At 53.7% G+C, this 21,673-nt stretch overlaps 1 protein-coding gene and 1 long non-coding RNA gene across 5 annotated transcripts in view; one reads left to right on the top strand and one right to left on the bottom strand.

Moving 5' to 3' along the window:
• The first annotated feature begins 1,308 nt into the window (after positions 1-1,308).
• Positions 1,309-3,004, top strand: LOC117026722 (uncharacterized). The gene is made up of 2 exons (XR_004423811.1): positions 1,309-1,684; positions 2,070-3,004. It is a non-coding gene; the product is annotated as an uncharacterized LOC117026722 (long non-coding RNA).
• The window catches only part of GNB1 (G protein subunit beta 1), a 67,446-nt gene continuing 48,199 nt past the window's right edge, over positions 2,427-21,673 (bottom strand). For all 4 annotated transcript variants that reach the window (XM_033113682.1, XM_033113683.1, XM_033113680.1 and 1 more), the window contains 8 exons: positions 19,643-19,749; positions 15,633-15,696; positions 14,583-14,745; positions 7,458-7,524; positions 6,677-6,878; positions 5,794-6,010; positions 4,325-4,439; positions 2,427-4,094 (listed from right to left, as the gene is read on the bottom strand). In XM_033113682.1, the coding sequence (XP_032969573.1) occupies positions 4,333-4,439; positions 5,794-6,010; positions 6,677-6,878; positions 7,458-7,524; positions 14,583-14,745; positions 15,633-15,696; positions 19,643-19,749 (927 nt within the window). In that variant the 3' untranslated portion in view covers positions 2,427-4,094; positions 4,325-4,332. The remainder of the gene's footprint in view (positions 4,095-4,324; positions 4,440-5,793; positions 6,011-6,676; positions 6,879-7,457; positions 7,525-14,582; positions 14,746-15,632; positions 15,697-19,642; positions 19,750-21,673) is intronic.

The raw sequence follows: 21,673 nt of genomic DNA on the forward strand, positions 1-21,673 counted from the left end.
TTTCTCAACCTCTGCTACTTCCCCATCTGGTTGTTTTGTAATCCCAGCTGGTTCTCCAAAATGGCCAGCCACTCCCACAGGAGAGGCCTTGGAGTTGCCCTTTTGCATGTAACATTAACAATAATATTAAACATGATCCAGTGCTGGCACTGGGCCAGGCCTCCAGAGAAGGCCTGAGCTGCGTCTAGAGCTGGGCAGTCTACAGAGAAGGCACCAAGGCACGAGTGCGAGCAGTGTCACTAGCCAAGGTCCCATAACAGTCACCCTTCCTGTGTACCCTTCTCTAAAGGGAACTTGTGCAGGTGCGTGCTTAGAGTCACAGAAACCCTCCCCCCCCCCCCCCCCCACCTCGAGATTTCAGGCTGGAGAGCTTCCCCATTTCAGAGATGAGGAAACAGACTGAGGCTTGCTTCAGCTCCCTCTGGTTGTGCAATTTCTGCCAGAAGGCCAGGTCCCACCCTGGGTAATCAAGAGGCCTGGAGCTCACACCCTTAAGGGCTTTCAGTTGGTTAGAAGACAATGCTGGGAGGGGTGCCTTAGGGCACCTGGAAGGTTCCCAAAGGAGGTGTTGTTTGGGCTGATTCCAAAGGCTGAGCTGGCGGTGGTGGGGAGAGGAGGGCCAGGAGGGAGAACAGAGGCTGGGGTGGGGGTGTGGGTGGGGTTGGGGATGGGTGCTGGTCGGACAAGTTTGGGTTGGGCATAGGATTGGGGGGGGTCTGCCTCAGAGGGGCTCAGGAGTCTGGAAAGGCAGAGTCTTCCTTCTGGGCCAGCGTGGGTGACATGGCAATGCTGTAATCTTCCTACAGGCAGAGCTGCAGACTCTTAACATAATTTGGTGTTTCTTTGTATTCTTTTTCTTAAAACATGGCTCCCATATTGTATAAGCGTCACACCCCCAAAACCTGGACACACCCTCTTGTAAGGGTTGAATGATGGGGGACAGCAGGGTTGATGGGGAGGGAGAAGCCGGGAGCCTGGGCCGTGGAGGGCGGCGTTTGATGGGGCTGCTCTCCCACAGCTGGACTCATGGGGGGGCAGGGGCACCCTGGATTTTGGGTGCAGCCTGGGGGGGGCTTCCTGGCTCTCGGGTGCAGTCAGGGGGTGCCCCAGGCTCTCAGGTGCGGTGGCAGGAAGGAGTGTTCCTCTTCTGGCTCCTGCTCCCAGCTCTGGCCTCTGCTGTGCCCGGCTGGAAGAACGGGATAACAGAGGCTGCCCAGCACACAGGACGGGCCTGGGTTGCAGGGGAGGCCGGGAGGCACCCAGGCTCCCTGTGGCGGGGGTGGGGGGGGTCTACGCGGAGGTCATCTTGTTTGTCTCCCAGCCTCTGGCCTCCAGCCAGCATGCCTAGGACAAGTCCGACCCTTCCTGCCTGGTCTTACCTCCCCAGGGACCAGTGTTCAAAACTGTCCACTTGCAGGTTTTAGGAGACAGGGTGAGGGAGCAGTCTCTCTTCCTGCAGACCTGCTAAGTGCCAGACACACAATTGTGTCAGAGCAAAACCTTCACCTCGCGAAGGGGCCTACCCTGACTGGAGACAGGAAGAGCACCGGGCAGGGGGAGCCCCACAGCTGCGAACCTGGGGTGGGTGGGGGGTGTCTTTGGTGGTGAAGCGTCCAGCGCCGCCCACTCTAGAACCTCGCACACAAGGGACTCCCTGAATTCTCACAAGGCCTCTAGGAAGCAGGTGTGTTTGTGGTCGGTTTTCACGGGGAATCGGGGGCACAGAGAGGCCAAGTAACTTGCTGGAGATCACTCAGCGAGGATGTGGAGCAACTGTTTGGCCCTGGCTCTGGGAAGGACACAGCAGGATTCGAGGCGGGGGGCGGGGCAGGGTGGGCTTTTCCTCGCCCCGCCCACTTGGAGCAGCCCCCCAGGCAGGTAGGGGCGGGTGAGTAGTGCTGAGGACTCCCTTGTCGCCGCAGGGCAGCAGGGGACCCTGGCCTTCCAGGCCTCGGGGGTGGGGCCACGTTGAGAAACACACCCTGGAAGAGGTGGCAGCCGCTGTCCTCCACTCTCGCACTCTAAGGTTTTGTCTCCCTTTGGTAGCAGACGCTCATGTTTTCTTCCAGGATGCCGGTTTTTATTCAGACTGAGATGAACACTGCGGTCAGAAGGGAAGGCTGTCTCTGGAGTAACGTCCTCAGATATCTCAGCGAGTGAAGAGGGAACGAGGGCCACCCCAGGACAGCGTGGGTCAGTCTGGATGGTGACAGGTGGACAGGGTTGCTGGGCCCATGCTGCTCTCAAGGGCCTGTCGGAGGACCCTCCTTTCATGGAGTCCTTGGATGGGGACAAGAGATGACAGGGGTGGGCAGCCCAGGGGCGGTGAGGCACTGCCCAGGTGACCAGCCGGCCAGTCCTGACGCGCGGGGAGGCGGCCGCCTCCACAGACTGAGCGGCCGCCAAGAAGCAGCCACACCAGGCCCTCATGTCCAACTGCTTTATTACATCTTAAATAACAGTACAGTTTAATACAGTATCTATCTTGCAGCCAGCTTCCTTGCAGTACAGACGTAAAATTAAATATGAAAGGTGGAAGGGTACAGGGAGCAGACAGCTTAGAGGTGTGGATGGGAAGGGCTGGGGCTCCCGCTGACTCTGCAGGCCCAGGCCTCCGCGTGTCCGCACTTCTGTACAGGGTGCTGCAGACGGACAGACGAGAAGCCACTACTGCTGCTACGGGAGTGCGGGGCCACCACGCTCCTGTCCAAACGCTGCTGCTGGCCTCGGGCTCGCCGCAGACCCAGAGATGTCCGCCGCAGGAAACTGAGCTGCGTCCCATGGCCAAGGCTCGCTCCACGGGGGACACAGGCCGAGAGGAAGTTATGAAGAGGAAGGCCGGCTGCCCGCCCCTGCCCCCGCCCCCCAGAATCCAACAGCGATCATTTGGAACAGGACTTGTTTAAAGAAACGAAGAAACAGTGACTTATCCTGCTACTCAAGCGTGTAGAGCTGCGGACTGTACTGCTTCCGGAGCGTGCAGAGTCGCGACAGGAAGTGGAGAGAGAGCCGCAATGGTTACAATTCAGAGGTTATTTCTTAAAAGAAAAAGAACAACTAAGGACTGAGTCCTATATGCACGGTTGAGCATTTCTACAGCATGCGAGTCTAAGAGTTCACCCACCCAATATGGCAAACGACCAAATTTTTTAAAATTTAACTTAGAAACTTTGAGATCATTATTTTCAAAACATTGATTTGTACATGGTTTCATACACAAAGAGTTGACTATCCGAGCACAGGATGGGCACCTCTCCTGAAAACAGAGGTTCTCGAAGGCTGGGTGGGGCTCGGGGTGGAGCCAGGCAGTTGTTAAGAGACTCCCCCCAACTTCACAGGGAAGGCCAGGCTGGGCTGGGCGGGTGAGAAACTGAGAAGGCAGGGCGGGCAGGGCAGAAGGTGCCTGTTTGGACTTGGCCAGTGACAGTCACACATCCAAGACTGTCAACAGCGTGTGCCTGGTGACGTCACTTCTCAGCATCGTCCTTTCTAGGCCACATCTGTGCACAACAATTCTGGGACACCAGACAAGAAAGAAAAACCGGGGACTAAGTTTACATCACTGACAATTTCAGAGAGGCTGCACTAGACCCTCTTTCTCTGTCTAACTAGTGAACATAAAGGGAGATAGATGTCTTAAAAAGGAAATACGAACAATTTCAAAATCCTGTTACGAACACAACCTGAAACTTAGAGCCCATTACAGGTAAAGTCCGCAATGGTTTTGCACCAGCATCTCCCCAACAGGGTCCCTGGTCTTAGATTCAAACCAACTAGTGAGCTGGTGTGTCTCACAATCACACTCAAGTGTACTCTCTGGTTAACATTTTTATTACAGTATTTCCTTTTAAATTCATTCAAGACAAAAAGACAAGACAATGGTCCCGGAAGGAATGCGTGAGTCGTCGAGTTTACAGCAGATTCTTCTCTGTGGGGATTGTGCTCTTGGTCTCAGCAGTTAAGTGAAGGAAAGATCTTGCCCTTTTGTAGTTCGGGGTGGGGGGGGGCGTCCACGTTAGTAGGGTGGATTGGAAATGCTGTCACTGTAACGCTTCAGGGTGGGGTGGTCTTCCAGTCACCATGGCGTCCACCTGCTGTTTCAAACAGAGTTTAAAAAAATCGCACAATGAACAGCCTTAAATTTGGATGCATTCTCAGAGCTGTGCTTCCTACTGCTTCGAGGCACATGACATGCCCCTCACCGCGGGTCCCAACCCACCAACGCCAGCTCAGAACTCAGCGGGAAACCACGCGGATGCCATCACACGTGTCCCGAGAACTGCATGCAGGACGAGTAGAGCAGGGCAGCGGGCTGCCCCCTTACCTGCCGGCTTAGTTCCAGATCTTGAGGAAGCTGTCCCAGGACCCTGTCGCCACAGCCATCCCGTCGTCGGTCACCCCCAGGCAGCTGACGCGGTTGTCATGCCCGGCCAAGACACCTGGAAGCGATGACAGCAGTCACTCTGGGTCCCAGAGATGTCTCTCTCACCCAGTGATGCAGTGACACTGTGAGGCAAACCCAGGACCGGCTACGGCCCGTCCTGCGAGGTCCGGGTGGCCAGGACAGGACGCCGGGAAGGGTCTGGTCGGCTGGAAATTAGACTGAAGCCTGAGGCGCGGGGGCCAGGGCGCTTCTGTCTTAGAAACACTGTGGGCACACCTCCAGCCAGGACAGGTGTCCCCACAAGACACACTGCAGAACCACTGGTGATCAGCCTGTCCCAGGCAGCACGGTGACAGGAACGGGCGCGCGCGCGCGCACACACACACACACACACACACACACACACACACACACACAGTAGGGCCTCTCACAGCAGCTCCTGAGCACTTGCAATGGTAAGAACTGAAATAAAAAACCCCGAACTACCTCAGTCTCAGGCAATGACCGCACGAGAGTGTGAGCTGCAAGCTGCCCTTCCTGCGTCTGTGACCCCCGGGCCTAGTGCAGGACACGGTGAGGGTCACAGAGACAGGCCTCCCATCGACACCATAATCATCAGCCAGTGTCCTGCCCTGCCACAGGAACTGAGGGCTGACTTCAGAGATCCCCACCCACACCCACCGCCTGCACCCAGCAACGTCACAGCTGCGTGGGGGACCAGCGTCCAAGGTGGAGCAGGGCTCTCCACGGCCTCGTGTGGCTACCAGGGTGCTCAGCTGCACTGTGAACAGGGAGCGGGGGCCCGGGCAGGGGGAGCAGGGGAAACGAGAGGAGAGTGCTCCCAGGGCAGGGAGTAGAGGCACCCAGAAGCAGAAGCTAAGGTGAGACCCCACAGGTCCCGGGGTCACACTCCCTCAGCACTGAGACTACAGAGCTCAACAACACGAGGGGTCAGTCCATCCCACCCACAAGTCCTCGTCTTTCGCCCCCATCGCGATGCACTTGACACCACCACACCTGCCTTTGCTGTGTGGCTTCAAGCTCTACACCTCACGGGCATCCCCGCCTGGTCTGTGCTCCCTGAGCAGGCGACAGTGCCGGCATGCATGACCGGACGGGAGAGGCAGCAGGTGGGGCCTGCACACCCAGCCGCTCGCCTGTTCCCACCCATGTGGCAGACCCATGCCCCTCACAAGGCCACGTGGGGAGCCAGAGGCTGGGCGCCTCCAGCCTGTCACCTGCCCCTGTCAAGGCCACGCCATGGGGCTGGCAGTACACTCAGGTGCGCGCATTTCTTGCCAGCCTGACCGACAGAAACCTACACCGTTCGGCCTGTGTGAGGAGCCACGTCCAGCCTGAAAGACGCGCCGCGGACGGCACCGAGACAGAACGGCCCGACGCTCACCCACCTGCCCGGTCGGCTTTGAGCGCATCCCAGACGTTGCAGTTGAAATCGTCGTAGCCTGCCAGGAGGAGGCGCCCACTCTTGGAGAACGACACGGAGGTGATCCCGCATATGATGTTGTCGTGGGAGTAGGTCATGAGCTCCTGGTCCGCACGGAGGTCGAAAAGTCTGCAGGTGGCGTCGTCCGAGCCAGTGGCAAACGCATTGCCATTTGGAAAGAACTGGAGAGAGGAAGCACACCGTGTGCCGAGGCACGAGGTAAATACCGGAAACAGGCCACCCAGCAGCAGGGCTACTGCTGGCGCAGAGCCAGACACCAGCCAGGGCAGGACTCTGGCAGGACCTGGAGGCCACTCCACAGGGGCCGCGCAGCAGCCTAGGGACCAGGACGTGGGGCTCTGCGTTGAGTAAGCTGCAGGAGCGCCTCCAACACAGGAGCACATTTCATTTTACTGTTTTTCTACAGGAACATAAAGGTGTGGGCATCACCAGTGGGTCTGGGCTGCTCCGCAGGCCGCCAGCAGTCAGGCTGACCCGGGAAGGGATCCCCGGCCAACCAGTCATGTCCCTGCACGTCTCCCCTCAGGGCCAGGCCCCTCAAGTCCGTGGACAAGCGAAGCCTGGCCTGCAGGGGAGCCCCACTTCCCCAGGACGGGGAGCAGGCCCAGCACACAGCAGACACCTCGAACGTCTGTGAGATTCACAGTCTGCACACAGCAGCTGGCCCCCCGAGGGCGGAGCACATCACACCCAATTTTCTACAGGGATCTTCTGGTAAATTCAGTTGTATTTGTATAGAAAAGAGAACATCTAACCCTAAAAACATTTTCAAGTGAAATGATGCATTCTGCGCGCCCCGACCCACACCGCAGGACCCCAGTACTCACACAGATGGCGTTGATGTCCGACTCGTGGCCGGTGAAGGTCTGCCGACACATCCCTTCTCGCACGTCCCAGAGTTTGGCTGAAGCATCACAAGCACCAGAGACAAACAGCCTGGTGTCAGGAGCGAGAGAAAGGCTCATCACATCCCCGGTGTGTCCGGTAAACGTGGTCGTCTGCTGGCCGGTCTCGATGTCCCACAGAGCGCTGCGGCAGGACATATGACAAGCAGTTTCTCAGACTCCCGGTCAGAACCACCCAGGACCACCGTAAACCTCTGTGGTTTTACTTAAGACAAATCTCAATTCGTAATGCAACTTTGTTTGGAGGGAAACAAAGCAAACAAACGACAATCAGGTGAGTGCTTGGCCACGTGCCTGCGTGACTGTGGCCTCCACGTCATCTGAAACCCCAACAAAGAGTGTCCCGTTACAGCAGGGACATAGGATGTGGGAGTGCTTGCCACACACACGCTGCTAAGGGCTGGAGGAAGCTCCTGGCTCGGGGCCCAGATGGAGCAGAGGACAGTTCTGTCTGTTCTGGCAGCTCAGTGCCCTTGGGGGTCCTACAGGCTGGGGTGTGGGGATGACACCAGGCAAAGCCGTGGCTTGGAGCAACACCAACCGCAGGGGAGCAGCGCGTGTGCTGTTCCCGTGCGTCAGACCCACGGAAAGCCAAGCCACTGACAGGCTCCTTCCGCATCAGGCCTGATTAATGTCCAGAATCTCATTTCCTACCTGCCTAGAGCTGCAGATGTGAGGCGAGCAGTGTGAGACGGATACTCACCAGGTAGTGTCTCCAGAGCTGGTGACGATCTGATTGTCATCCAGGAAGCGACAGCAGGACAGGTAACCTAGAAAACAGACACAATGAGCCCAAGTTGCAAGCACCACGATCCCATGGCCCTGCAAGTGGAGAAGCCGTGGGCAGCACAGAATGGACACCCCTGGAGTCCCACACGTCGGTGAAGACAAATGCCTCGTCAGCTCCTGGCCCCAGCCCCGTAGGTGCACAGGAAGAAAGGACACACAGCAGTATGTCCCGTGCACAGCTCACATGGCCACACCTCCCCGCTCTTCTCATCACCATGAGTCCATCGTGCCCACTCCCACCCCGCTCGCTCAGTCCCTCCCTCCACAGGACGCTGCGGGGAGAATGGCGGAGGGCCCAGGTGTTGGGGGGGGCAGGGAGAGGGTGGTCTGCAGAGGCCCCGAGCCCTCCAGGAAGGCATGCTGAGCAGGGTGGTGTTTCCTACAAGACAGAAGCTGTGGTCGCCAGAGCATATGGGAGGCCAGGCAGAGCCATGGCACCACGGCGGGGGTACAGCGGGGCATGTCGAGATGCCCAGCCGTGAGCAGCTTCTGGAACCAGGAAAGGCACAGAGATAAACGGTGCGCTGTGACTTTTCCTCAATCAGCTCTGCTGACCAGGATTCTGCTTTTGTTCCAGTGAGTGATCTTGAGAACCAGGAGAGAGAGAGAGAGAGAGAGAGAGAGAGAGAGAGAGAGAGAGAGAGAGAGAGAGTGTGTGTGTGTGTGTGTGTGTGTGGGGGGCGCGGGAGGCGGTGGGTGAGCCTCGTTGGAGGGCGTGGGCCCACGGCGGCTGCATGTCAGCAGGCGGGGGAGACGCAGCAGCATGGCCGCTTCTGTGGGCATTAACTGCCAGGCCTGCCTGTGCCCTGGAACCTTGTCCCCAGTCCACACCAGGGCACGTGTGATGCTGCATGAGTCGGTACAATCAGAAGCAGAAGAAACCCACCGAAGCGTTTGGATGTGAAAAGTACAAGAACACCGGAAAACAAAGCATTTCTCTAACAATTAGTACTGAACTGGCTCCCAAAGAGAAAATACGAGATGACAATTTCGAAATACCAGGTCTGTGCCTAGAACAGAATGTGTGCTCACACATGTCCCGGAGGCCATCGCACAGGACAGGAGGGGCCAGCGCTGAAAGCCAGGCCCACAGCGACCCTCGCCTCCGTCAGCCGGGCACACTCACCTTCTCAGTGAACTTCCCGGTGCCGCCTCCTGGGAGCACCCACAGTAAGGTGACCCCCCCCCAACAGGTCCATGACCCCCACTGCCCAGACTCCGCCTGTGAGCACAGGGGTCAGGGGCTCTCCTAGGTGTTGTGCACGAAGAGCGCGACCTCAAAGGCCACCTGTGTCTGCCCTCATGCAGCTCTGGCCCAGCCACGCGGTGCCCCAGACCCAGACCGAGCGCTACAAGCACGGCCCGAGCACTTTGACACGACCTGGACTCAGCAGGGCCTCAGAGGTCAGCATCGCTGCGAACAGCAGGCAGTGGGAGGCGGGCTGTGGCAACCCCACCCACAGAACAGTAAGTGGCACCTGGAGTCAAGGCCACGACGACTCCCAGGGCGCGTGCAGTGTGGCCGCGGGGCTGAGGGTGCAGAGCCCCTCCCCAACTCCCAGCACACAAGGACTCGTCCCCAGAGGGCAGGAGGGAGTGTCCAGGAGGGCAGCCTCCAGCTTTCATTTTCTAACTTCCTTCAAATAGGATCTTTCAAATATATTACTTTTAATGAAACAGGGTCCGGCTGCTGGGTCATAATCTTATAATTCATTTGGGTGCTTTTTGTATTTTGTATATGGAGGAGAAAAACAGTAAAATGGGTAGGTAGCATGTTTTACAAATTGTTTCTCCTAGACAGAAGTGGAAACCAGTACCGAGCACCACGCCCAACAGCACTGGGACAGGAACCTATCAGATACAAACACAATGAATGGTGCAGCCTGGTAGCCCCGTGTGGGCACCCCGTTTCCGGGACGGACAGCCTCCTTGGCCGGCCAGCAGGGAGGCGGGCTTAGAAACCAGAAAGGCCGGGCTCAGTTCTCAGCGTGGAGATTGCCCATAAGGAATCCCCGCAAGTTCTCTCAGGAGCCTGTCGGACCATATGAACTGGGGACAAGTCCAGAGAACTGTTGGGAGAAACAGCTGTCTGTGCACTCAAGAGATTCTCAAAACCCAGTGGCTACCATCTTTATTATTACTGAAGAATGAACAACTTCCCTGAGGTGTGTGTGAGAGAGAAGTCACCTCAGGTGGAGACAGCCCCTCCCCAGCTGTGTGTGTGTGTGTGTGTGTGTGTGTGAGAGCACACACAGCCTGGTGGAGGGATGAGGTGAGTCAGGGCAGAGCAGGCACTGAGGTCAAGGGCACGTGAAGGGCATATGGAGGCGCCCGAGGACGGACGTGGCCGTCCAGGCTGGGCACCGGTGCCAGAGAAGCAGACACACTCTCTTCTGTACCTGGAGGGGCCGCTGGTGATCAATGTGCACCAAAGCCTGCCCACGCGCAGCCCAAGGTCATACAACCCAGCCTGCTAACTCACCCCGAGGCAGTGTGACGGCTGGAGAAATTCTTTATCTCCAAGAATAATGTTTGTACCCGCAACACCTGGAAACTGTTTGAATGTCCAACAACAGGGACAAATTAACATGCCATTCTCTTTAAAAATGACACTGTAGTTCTGGGTGAGAGCAGGGCTCACCATCACGAGGACGTCTGACAGCCCGATCTGGACAGTCACAATCCTGGCAGCTGGCGGGCAGCTGTGGAACTACTGTGGCTAACAGCGGGTATGATCAAGATGCATGGCAACCCTGGGAAAAGGGTCCTCTCTGCTGGGGCGGCTTGGCGGGAAGATGGACAGCAGGTTCAGAAAGCCACCTGGGGGCTGCGGGCCGACACACTCCGACAGGAGACGTCGCGAGGCCCCACCTCACCGGTGTCAGGCAGTCTAGGAGGTCGCGAGTGAGCAGTGGGACCCGAGTTCCCCAGGCTGTGACCACAGAAAGCCTAAATCAGATGTCACATTTAACCAGCCCAGATGGACTCCTGGAGCAGAACGACCTCAGGCAAGGTATGTGCGTGTACAATGCGACATGCGGTTCAGGGAAGAAGAAACCTCTGCGTTAACCCACGGCATCTGCTATGAAAATCACCTGTGAGAATGGGCCTGGTGCCCGCGTCAGAAATGAATGCTGCTGTCATTACTCACTGCTCACACACAATGTAACGCCTCTGAGCTCCTGCTCCCATAGAAACAGCTCTCGCTAAGTTTCATCCTCCCATGACATGTACGTACAGCAGTAACAGTGTCTGTCTCCATCACTGCGTTTACCCCTCACTTGTGCCCCTCTCTGTGGGATGGACTCTTAAAAGGCAGAACTCCAACCAGACCCAAAACACCTGACGTTTCCTCTGCGACCTACAGGGAAGGTCTTCCCTTCACTGCACTTCACAGACAGTGCGTTTTCCACAAACCGAAGGCGGGACTCTCCACCATAACAGGGCTACAACCTGCTCGCTTAACCGCGGTGACATGGGGCGAACTCACAATACCTTAGTGCCGGCCGCATGGCTCAAGAGCTTCCAAAGCCCGAGCAGCCGGCTCCAGGGAAAGAAGCTTCTCCTGGTTCCATGTGGCCCCTTCTTTTCAGGGGAACAGCAGCAACATAGCCCTGACCACCATGCACCTCCTGGCCGCTGACCGCAGGGACTCCCGCCCCCAGACTGTCAGGCTCTGTCACGGGGAGGCAGGAAGCCTGCTGAGGGCATGGCTCGGGTCAAGTGTGGGGCAGCTGAGTCTCTAAGATTCGGAAAAATGTCTCCCAACCATGGCTTACCAAAGAGTTCGGAAGTCGACGCTCAAGACCAGAGGGAAAAGGGCCCAACAACAAGCTGTAATCAGCACACGCCACTCACACCTTTACCTACTGACTGAAGTGCGACTGTCGTAAGTTATCGCATTAAATAATTGCGTCTCCTATCTGAAGACAGTCACACTCTTAAAGGACCAAATGTTTTCCACAACAACACTCAGCTCCCAGAAGTAAAATTTCATGATTCACGAAGGAAACCAAATATCTAAACTATTCCCTCTAATAACTAGTTTTGTTTCAACAAACAGTGTTAAAAATTCCAGAAGCCTCTGATTAAACATGGGAGCTGACACACTGACCCTGATTAGAAACGAGACTGAGAACGTCTGAGGACGCACAGCAGTGCGGTAAACACAACCTGGCCCAGTTTACAAGGACTGGCAGGGGGGCAGTGGTTTCCAGCCCGAGGAGCAGCCTTCTCCTAGAAAACCACTATGAGCTCGGGACAAGTAGAAAGACAAATCTCTAAAGGAACTGGCAGCAGAGGTGGACAAGTCAGGGAGCCCACAGTGGAAGACGGGAAAGGCACTGCCAGACGCAGGCCCACACCGGCAACACCCACGCGGCTGCACTGCAGACCTGAGATCTATGGCCAACGTGCTTGACAGCCTGTGGACAGAGTTCTGGGCAACCACAACCAGAAAGTGAAAGGAGAGCCACAGGACAGGCCCGAGTCAGCCCCCAGCTGCCCCACACCTGGCTCGCACATAAACCACCGTCAGAGCCGGCCGTCGTGGCCCGGCAGGGTTGAGCTGCCGCCTAATGGAGCAAACACAGACCAGGAGAACACAGCAGAACCAGCCTCACAGCACAACAAGGTGCTGAGAAACAGGGAAATGCCACCCCTACTCGAGGTAAGAGAGCCCCGCCAGGGCCAGCCTTGAGGATTAGCTACTGGAAATGGAGACAAGAACTCTAAAGGCAGTTCTTGGAACTGTGCTCAAGGATACCCGTGCTCATAATGAACACAAGACAGGAATTCTCAACAGAAAAATAAGAACTATTTTCTAAAAAAAAAAAAAGCAAACAAATTCCAGAGCTACGATGAGAACGTCAGATGTAAACAGTGCTTGAGGATACCAACCACACGGCCCTGAGGACAGACCTGAAACAGGCAAGTCTGAAGAACAGACACCAGACAGACGCACAGCAGCCAAAGGGACATCAGGTCTGAACACACACCTGGGCATGACGGACAGACCACAGCACACAAAACACACAGGAAGACATGGCTGAAAACATCCCTAGTTCAGTGAAAGACAAAACCTACAGGTTCAGGATACTAAAGCACAAGAGATACAAAGAATCACACCAAGGACATCACAGCCGAGTCGTTAAACAACAGAAGGATCTCGGAATCTCTAAAAAAAAAAAAAAGTCAACTCAGAATTATATGCAGCAAAAACATTCTTTAAGAATGGAGCAAAACAGGCATTTTCAGAAAAATGGAAACAGAGAATGCAGTTAGCAGACCCGCACGAACTGTGAGACATGATAAACAAGTTCACCCAGCTGAGGGGCCCCTAAGAAAACTCCCATTTTTGCAAGGGAGGAAGAGCACAAAAATGGTTCCCATTTGAGTAAATGTCCGAGACTCTTTAAATTTCTTCAAATGGCTCCAAATGTTTAAAGAGAAAAATGTACCACGTGTTGTGGGGCTCGTAGCACTTGCAGATGCGACACCTACGAGGACCTCGCGAAGCGCGAGGAAGGGCGGCCACAGGCGCCTTCATGGTGCGTGAGTCGACACAGTGCTAGCAGGGAGAGGGCCACGAAAAAGTATACACGTGCCCTGTAAGCCCTTCACAACTCTACGGAGAGCGCAGAGGTAACCAAAGAAGTCAACAGATAAAGTCGAATTTGAAAAAGTCGAGTAAAAGGCAGGAAAAAAAGGCAGGAAAAGTCCCCAAAAGGGCAGGAAAGGAGGGCAAGTGCTGAAGTGATGGAGCTAAATCCACCTGTACCAACGCCACCGGCTGTGGAAATGAACTGGACACTGTGCAAGGCAGAAGCAGCACCCACATGCTGGCTAGAGGGGGCTCTACTAACCAACACAGTCAAGTGGGAAGAAAACGGATGGGAAACACACAGCAGACCGTAAGACGTGAAGGCTGGGCTGGCTACACTCACACCAGACAGGCAGACTTTTTCTCATCGTGACACCCGGGGCCATTCATCAGGCGGGACCACAGTCATCAACGTACAGCTTCTACTAACAGAGCTCAGAACGTCTGGGTGAAGACGGACAGAACTAAAGGGAGAGACAGGCCGTCCTCAGCCTTTCACGCCCTCCCTCCGCGCGTCACAGCAACGAGCTGCAGGAGCTCCGAGCAGAGGCCAGTCTCACTCTGCCTGCCACACTGACGACACAGCCAGCGGGGGCGCAGACCCCACTTCCCCACTTCCAAGTGCAGCGCAAGGTCAGCGTGAGACTGTCCTCCATTAAACACACATCTGGATAAACCTGTCAATGTGGAAAGGATACAGAAAGTGTTCCCTGAACAGAATGGCATTTAAAAGGACAAAGGATATGCTCTCAGTCTGCTCAAGTTAACAGACGAGCGTCGGAAGCAGGGTTGTCGACTCCGTTAGTTACGACCACTTCTCGGGGGACCCGTGAAGGAGGTGCACCTAGTGGGGTGGGACTTTTAGAACTGAGCATATAGTCACAGAAGGAAATACCACGACAAGACCTTTTCAGAAACACTGTGCCTTTTGTCACGAATAACCTAAACTACACACACCACCCAAACCGTAGAGCTGGCTGTGTTCAGAAGACCTTCAACCGCCCCCAGGACTCTGTCCTGTTCCCTCTGCGACAAGAGTGCTGGTGTAAACATGTATGAAGCATGTGAAGATGCTCAGTGAGGACGCACGCACACACCTGTATGCAATTTACACACATGCATGTTTCCATCAGGAAACCCTTGTGGAAAGGTGCTCAAGATGAAGAGGGGTTAGGAGATAACACGCTGAACTGCGAAGCTGATACAACAGGAGGCTGCTGCCCACGCAGGGCGGGGCAGCAGGGACTTCGCTCCAGAGGTTTCTTACTGGTAAAGGCCTATCAACGCCTGTCCTTGATTTCACTTTCAAAGTATTTCTGGCTGTTATTGCCACCAGTCTCATTAAACGGTTCCTGAGAAGAGGTGCGTGTCCGAGCACAGGACGCACGCCAGGCACGCAGCCGGTACCACCCAGAGGTTACTGGTGAGAACACGTACCTGTATGTCCAGCCAGCTCACGACTCACACGGACATTCCCTTCTCGAGTTTTCAGATTGTAAATGGAGCAAATGTTATCCAGGCCACCGCAGGCCACGTAGTTCCCAGAAGGGGCGTACGCACAGGTCATGACCCATGAAGAACGCAGAGGGATGGCATGGACCTGAGTGACAGAACACATGTGATGCAACGAGCTCAACTACTGAAATTAATCTGGAAACAATTTACGCGTGTGGCCAGTCAGGTAGAGCAATGGTTTAAGGAGAAACCCAATGCTGCACAGCAACTTAACCTATGGTCTTATTCAAGCCCTACTTGTGGTTAGACAGCCACTTAGGTAAATGGGAGCACAGCCTCCTCCTCAGAATTATGTATTAAAATGAAAGCCATTTCCTTTAATATTATTTTAAGGCACATCTGCTCATAATAAATTCACTTAATCTTAAAGAAAAAAAGAAAGCATGTCTATAAATCATTTACAAAACACATTTTTACTGAAGTAACAAAACTAGACATTATTGTAACTAATCCTCCTTGTGCCTCAGACAGATTTGTTATAAATACTGCAGTATTTTATGCACATTTAGCATTCTCCAGTAAAATACAACTGAATTTGATCTTTTAAACACATCTGGAACAACGATAGTACTTTTTCATCCACTATGACACAAGCTTGGATTAAGTTTTTAAAAGGATTTCATTTATATTTCAAAGGATAATGTCTTTCAGATGATCCCTTGTAAAAACTAGTAACTGCATGAAAAGCTGTATTTCTGCATTTTTCACTAAAACGTGACATTTCCCAGACTAAGGCCAAACTGCAATCCAGGTGTCCCAGAAACATGGAGGAGTCAGTGCCGCCCACCTGCTCTGTAAAGAGCCAGATCTGGTCAGCAGGAGACCCTTTACGTGTGCTGGCCCCACGATTCGGCTTCTGGCTGGTAGACTTTGGACCACAGCCAAACTTGCTATGCCCCCAGCCCACCCTGATACAAGTTTCACATGAGTGGATCCAGGCTGTTTCCAGGGAAGGCATTTTGGGGTCCCTACCTTGTTTGTGGTGTAGCTGTCCCAGATGATAAGTTTACCGTCCTGTGAGGCACTAACCAGGAGCCTGGCGGGAAGGACAAGAACACACCGTTAGTATGCAGCGACACAGCAGTCACACACAGTCAACCAGTGACAACGACCATGTGCTTCAATATTACATCTGCTTCAGACAAAACACACTTGTTTACAGGCAAAAAAAAGTTCTAGCTGTCAGACCAACGGTGACAGCACGGAAGACAGTGCCCAGACAAGAGTTCACACTCGCACACGTCGCCTCGCATGCAGCTCGTCACCGAGGCCACCTGCTTGGTCAGCTGAGACTGGGACGTGGCATAACTGCTTGTTTGGTTTCTGCTCGTCATAAATCAAATCTGAGATACACAGATCTTTCGAGAGCCAAAGGTGGTAGGAAATACGTAGTATGCAATTTCTGTTCTATTCCGAAACATGAAAAGCCTAGATTAGATGTAAAGGAATACGCTTTTAGATACTCCAAATTCCTGAGGCATTTCTCACCAAAAAACCCATGAGAATTTCCCAGACTGAGGTACTGGAACCCAGGTGTCCTAGACACACTATGGTGGCCCTCACATCCCACCTGCTTTGCAAAGTGACAAAACTACAGCAGAATGGGCCTGGTCCAGCAGGAGACACTAGTAAGCGTCACGAATCTTTGCCCTGACGATTTTCTTGATCTGGGCAACGGGGCTAAGTTTGGGATCTGTGTGCTGACAAGTGGTCCAGCTGTGTCTGCAGAAGTAAGTCGGGGCACTGCAGAAGGAGAGCATGACTATTGGGCAAAGGAACATCAAGTGAGAGTTGATTCTGGGAAGTGCAGCTACTCGTCAGACCCTAGGACCTCCTCCAGGACGTGCTGCTTTCAAGGAACAGAGGGCGGGCCCTGCAACTCCACCAGACATGTGCCGTTATGCTGAATGATGACAGGACTATTTCTAAATTTTAAAGCGTTCATCAAAATAGGTTTTAACCGTTTCAGCCACAAGCATATCTGGCTTCTTGAAATGATCAAAATCTGGAGGTAAAACGCGACACTCTGATAATCTGGACACTTTTCATCAAAATGTATGTTGGGACGCATCTCGCACAGCCTCCTTTTTTATGAGGAGGCGATGAGTTTGGAACAAAAACAATTTCAGCACGGTTATAAACTTATGCCAGGACTAAAGTGCAGGCTCCAATGCCTTATTTCTCAGATGCAATGTCCTCAGGAGACTGTGGTATCTAAGTTCGGTGGCCGCTCTGTCTGTCTGTCTGTCGGCCCTCCAGCACAGGCTCTGTCTGGAAGTTCAGGACCAACGCAGAGCGGCTCACCCCCATGGGTCACCTTCAGCCAGTCTCCTGCTCAGAGAGCTTAGTGTCTGCTGACTCGCCCAGGTTTTAGTGAGACAGAGGCTAAGCGGCCTGCTGATCCTCCAGAAGGTGAGAGAAGACACACCTCTTAATCCCAGGGGATAGTTGCTAGGGGACGGGGTTCAGAGCTTTTGGCTAAGCAGCCGTCAGCTCCCAGGAGGCAAGCACCCACCCAGACGCAGAGGCTAGAGTGGCCAGGAGGGAAGCAAGGGCTCCAAGACACTGAGCAGGAGCCAAACAGAAGCCCACGTTCCAAAGACGAGGGCGGGCCTCGAGCCTCGCTGGGTTTCACGCGCAGGCTTTAGAAGGGAGAAAAGTTTGTTAGTTCATGTTGTAACCAGTGCAATGAAGGGTGAGTCCATCTACTAGAAAACAATGGTAGACACTTCACAAGTGTTTCCATCACACCCTGGAACGCAGGCACACCGGCCCGCTGTGGGCCTCTCTGGTAGCCCGGAAAGACCAGATGCTCGTCAGTGCCAGGCTGTCAGCATCCACAAACTGTAAGAATGTGCCAAAATAACTGCTGTTTGTTAAGTTACAGCCCTGAGTCATGAAAAAGAATCCAACCCGCATTTATGAAGGCAAGAAGTATGAAGATGACGAAAGCAGAACGTACACCCAAAACTAAAAGAACAATTCTAGACTTTCTACAAAAACATCTCTGAAAAGCTCTGGATAGAGAGGTCCTCCTTAATATCATTTTCTGTTTTCTTTTGTTTCTGATTGTAAAATGGAGCCCCCTCCCGCCCAAGAAAGAGATCGAGACCAACACAACACCCAGCGGCTCCCATGGGGTCCCCACGCCAGCCGTTCCGTAGGTGACCATGACCCTGAACCTGAGGCCGCTTCTCAGGCCCCTGCTGTCCTTCCTGCCGACCCCAGGGCTTTCAGAGCACAGCTCCTATCGGAGCCCTGAGATAGAATGAGCAGAAGGGCCTGCACCTGCTGATGGGGAGGCCTGGGTGCTCTGGTCCCCGCCTGCCGTCCTACCTTACCCCGAACCTCTCCCTCCTCAAGTCCGCTGCTCCAGCCACACACTTCTGCAGTTCCCGGTACATAGCTGCGTTGTGAAGTGTCCCCTCTGTGAGAAGCCTTCCAGACTCCCCAAACTAAAGCCTGGCTGTTGGAGGAGAGCACATTTCTTAGGGAGCCAAGAGAGCTACCAGGCTCCGAGTACCAGACTCTGAGCATCGGGCTCCTGAGTACTGGGGGCCAAATACTGGGCAATGAGTACTGGGCTCCTGAGTACCAGGTTCCAAGTACCAGAATCCTTAGTACTGGGCTCCAAGTACTAGACTCCTAGCTCCAGGGCATCAGGTTCCTGAATACTGAGCTTCTGAGTACTGGGTTTCTGAGCACTGGGCTCCTGAGTACCAGGTTCAGAGTACTAGACTCCTGAGTACCAAGGTCTGAGTACTAGGCCCCTGAGTACCTGGCTCCGAGTACAACCTGGCTATAGCACTGTCTATCAAATGTCCTGGTGGGATCAGGACATTGATGCTCCCACAGACGGAGGAAAAACCATCTACTTCGGACAATAAGTCTAAGGTGGATCGATTGGTCTGGGCATTTTTCTGTTTCCTTTTTTATTCTTTCTGATTACTGCCATCGTTAAAATGATCTAAGCTCTCATCTGCATTTGGAATTGCACAGGATATTGTATACAAAAGACTAAAGATAGAATCTTTTGTTCTGTAGCTGTTTACACTCTAACACAGACACTTCTATGAAAGAGGAAACCAATCTGAAAATTCCATTCTGACAATTAAACATGAAAAAATGCTACTCAAAGAAAGACATGTGAAGAACCCTGTGAGATATCTGAAAGAACATTATAGCCACAGTCACACGGCATTTTATTTAATTATTTTGGTGGAGAAGGTAGAAAAGATGGACTTTCCAATGGTCTCTAAGGAAAAAGAATAGGGCTGAGCAGATTTTGTTTCCCCAATGCTGCAGGTTAAGGGAAACAGGGTGCAAAGAGGGGAGGGAAGGAAGGAACCGGAGGGTGCTGGAGATGAGTCTCCGGAGGACAAAGTCCAAATCAGGGGCAGAATGTAAAGTAGAGACAATGAACCCACAGCGGGGCGGTGGGTAAAAGGAGGGGGGCAGATGGGCGGGGGAGAGAATGCGGACCGCAGCCCAGACACACACGTCCACTGCCTGGTGTGGACTCAGCACCTGGGATGCATAGGGCGCTGTCCTAAGGCTCCACACACTGCATCCTGCCGGTACTGCCTGGGGCCGGTTTTACAATTTTACGACCCCTGAGCCAGGGCACTGAAACCAGGGGAGAGATCAGCCAAGAAGCCATGAGACAGGCTGGAAAGAGGAACCGAGCACAGAGAGGCGGTGACTTCCCTTCCCCACGGTCACACACCACTGCGCCATGGAGCCAGGACAGCACAGGTGAGGGAAGGTGCGTTCAGAGCTGACGTGAACTGAGCAGGGCGGGGAAGCAGTGACCGTGTACACGCAGCCCAGGTCTGGAAAGAGACGGGAGCGTGCACCTGTGACGCTGTACTTGGGCTGCCCACTACGAGCTGCAACTCCCCCGCTCTTTCCTGACAAGGCACAGCCAACGCCCTGTTACTTCCCCCGACAGAGAGAGCAGTGCTGGGGCTGCGAGCACACACCTGGAGTCGGTGCCCCAGTGCATGGCGTAGATCTTGGCCAGGTGGCCCCGCAGTGTCCTCCTGGTTCGCATCTGGATTCTTCCCACAGGGTCGATGTTGTTTGTGATCTGAAAAAGAAAAGCTCCTGCAATCAGCCCTGTGACGACGCCATTGCCCGTGTCCTCCACACCCACCCCATCGGCGGCACCACCGCCCTCACCGTGCCCACCCAAGTCCTGCCCACCACCCAGGCAGCTCTCCATCCACAGGGATGTGCGTTTACCACAGCGCCTACCTTCCTTGCGTGGTTCTCGTTAAGTCTCCCGCTCTACCTGGTCATCAGGACCACCTGTGTCTCCCCGTCGGTCCCCCCGTGTGACGGGCACACTGCTGGCCCCCAGGGGCAGGAACCCCTGCCTCTCTCACTGTTGTTCACCCAGCCCAGCCCCTCCCACCGCCCTCAGCCGTCACGGCCCCATCAGTCAGCAGCCGCACAACCGAGCGGACGGCGCTGTGCCTGCGTCCTGCTCACAGCCCTCAGGCGGTACAGCGACCAGGGCAGTGCTTCTGTCTCCTGGCTGGCCCAAGGCACAGCCCGGGATGCCAACCTGCTGGGCCGTGCCAACAGAAAATCCCGGGTTGACAAATGAAGTAACTGTGTCACAGCAAGGGGTCCAAAGTGTAACTGCGAGCTCAAATTCACGTACCGTGTTTTCACCATGTATAATGCACATTATGCGCAAATTTGTGAGGGGAAAATAAAGATGTGCATTATATATGCATCATACTAATTCTGTATCTATGTAAATGTTTATAATTCTTTTATTTATGCTTACGAGTTAAAAGTGTAACTCTAGAAATCAATAACGATGTATGTATACAAAACAATACCCTGGAATGTGACTAGTTTTGTTGAACTTATGACGAAGAGTTCTTGGACTTCTACGAGGCGTTAACTATTGTAAATTTGTTGCTGGTACATAGAACCTCTTGTACCTCGAATCTGTTCTTGTGTTTCGTAAGTATTTATTACATAAAATTTCTTGTACAATACAAAAAAGTACCTAAATGTAAACAAATAAAAATTTAAATTAAAAAATTAAGATTTTTTTCCCCAGAAAGTTTTGGGCCAAAAACGTAGGTGTGCATTATCCATGGCAAAACACAGTAATTCTATACAGTACAATTCTTCCTTAACTTACTGCTTAAACCCAAGTAAAATGCACCCCCTAAAGCATTAGGACACTGAAAAATTAATCATCCTCCATAGTAATAGAATTTTTTTCACATTTCTGTTCAATTCTTTGGACAAACGTCATTTTTTACCCAGGTGGAACTCAGCATGTTACAGGACACGGCCCAGTGGCATCTAGCACATTCCGTCTCCCCAAGAGGAGCGTGCCCAGCAAGTGCTGCCCTGTCTTCGGTTTGTGGGGTCACAGCTCTAAGTACGTCATATGAAGGGAAGCACAAACCACGCGGCCTCTGTGCCCTCGTCTCACCAGCACCACGTTTTCGGTCCCGGCTGTGGCGGGCATCAGGACCGCGTCCCGTTTTATGACTAACACCCCCCTGTGCCGCCGCAGCCTGCGACCCACTCATCCGCTGCATCCACTGTGGGAGCGTCTGTTCCCCCTGTGGCCGTTATGACCAGTGCTAAGAACCATGCGTCCATGTCCTCGTTGGAGCACCGGTTTTCAATCCTTTCGGGTGTGTGTCTAGGAGTGGAATCACTGTGTCATAATTTATGTCTAACGTTTTGAGGATCTGCCAAACTCAACTCTAGGAACAGAAGTTCTGAGGCAGATTTTTTATAAAGAAAGGACCTGGAAAACACTTCATTTGAAGGCTGTGACGGTATCTGACAATACTGACCTCTAACAATAAGTACTTACTATGGTGAGAGACATGTTTCATCTTAAAAAACACCACCACCATTTCCCACACCTAGCACGGGAGTGACTTCTGAGTGCCAATCTCCGAGCACTGGTTTTCCTCCTCACCGTGTGGAAGCAACGAGAGCAGAGCCCATCCTAGGGGTCCCCAGTGGGG

Source organism: Rhinolophus ferrumequinum, chromosome 9, assembly GCF_004115265.2.
Source record: "Rhinolophus ferrumequinum isolate MPI-CBG mRhiFer1 chromosome 9, mRhiFer1_v1.p, whole genome shotgun sequence".
In the NCBI taxonomy this organism is placed as follows: domain Eukaryota; kingdom Metazoa; phylum Chordata; class Mammalia; order Chiroptera; family Rhinolophidae; genus Rhinolophus; species Rhinolophus ferrumequinum.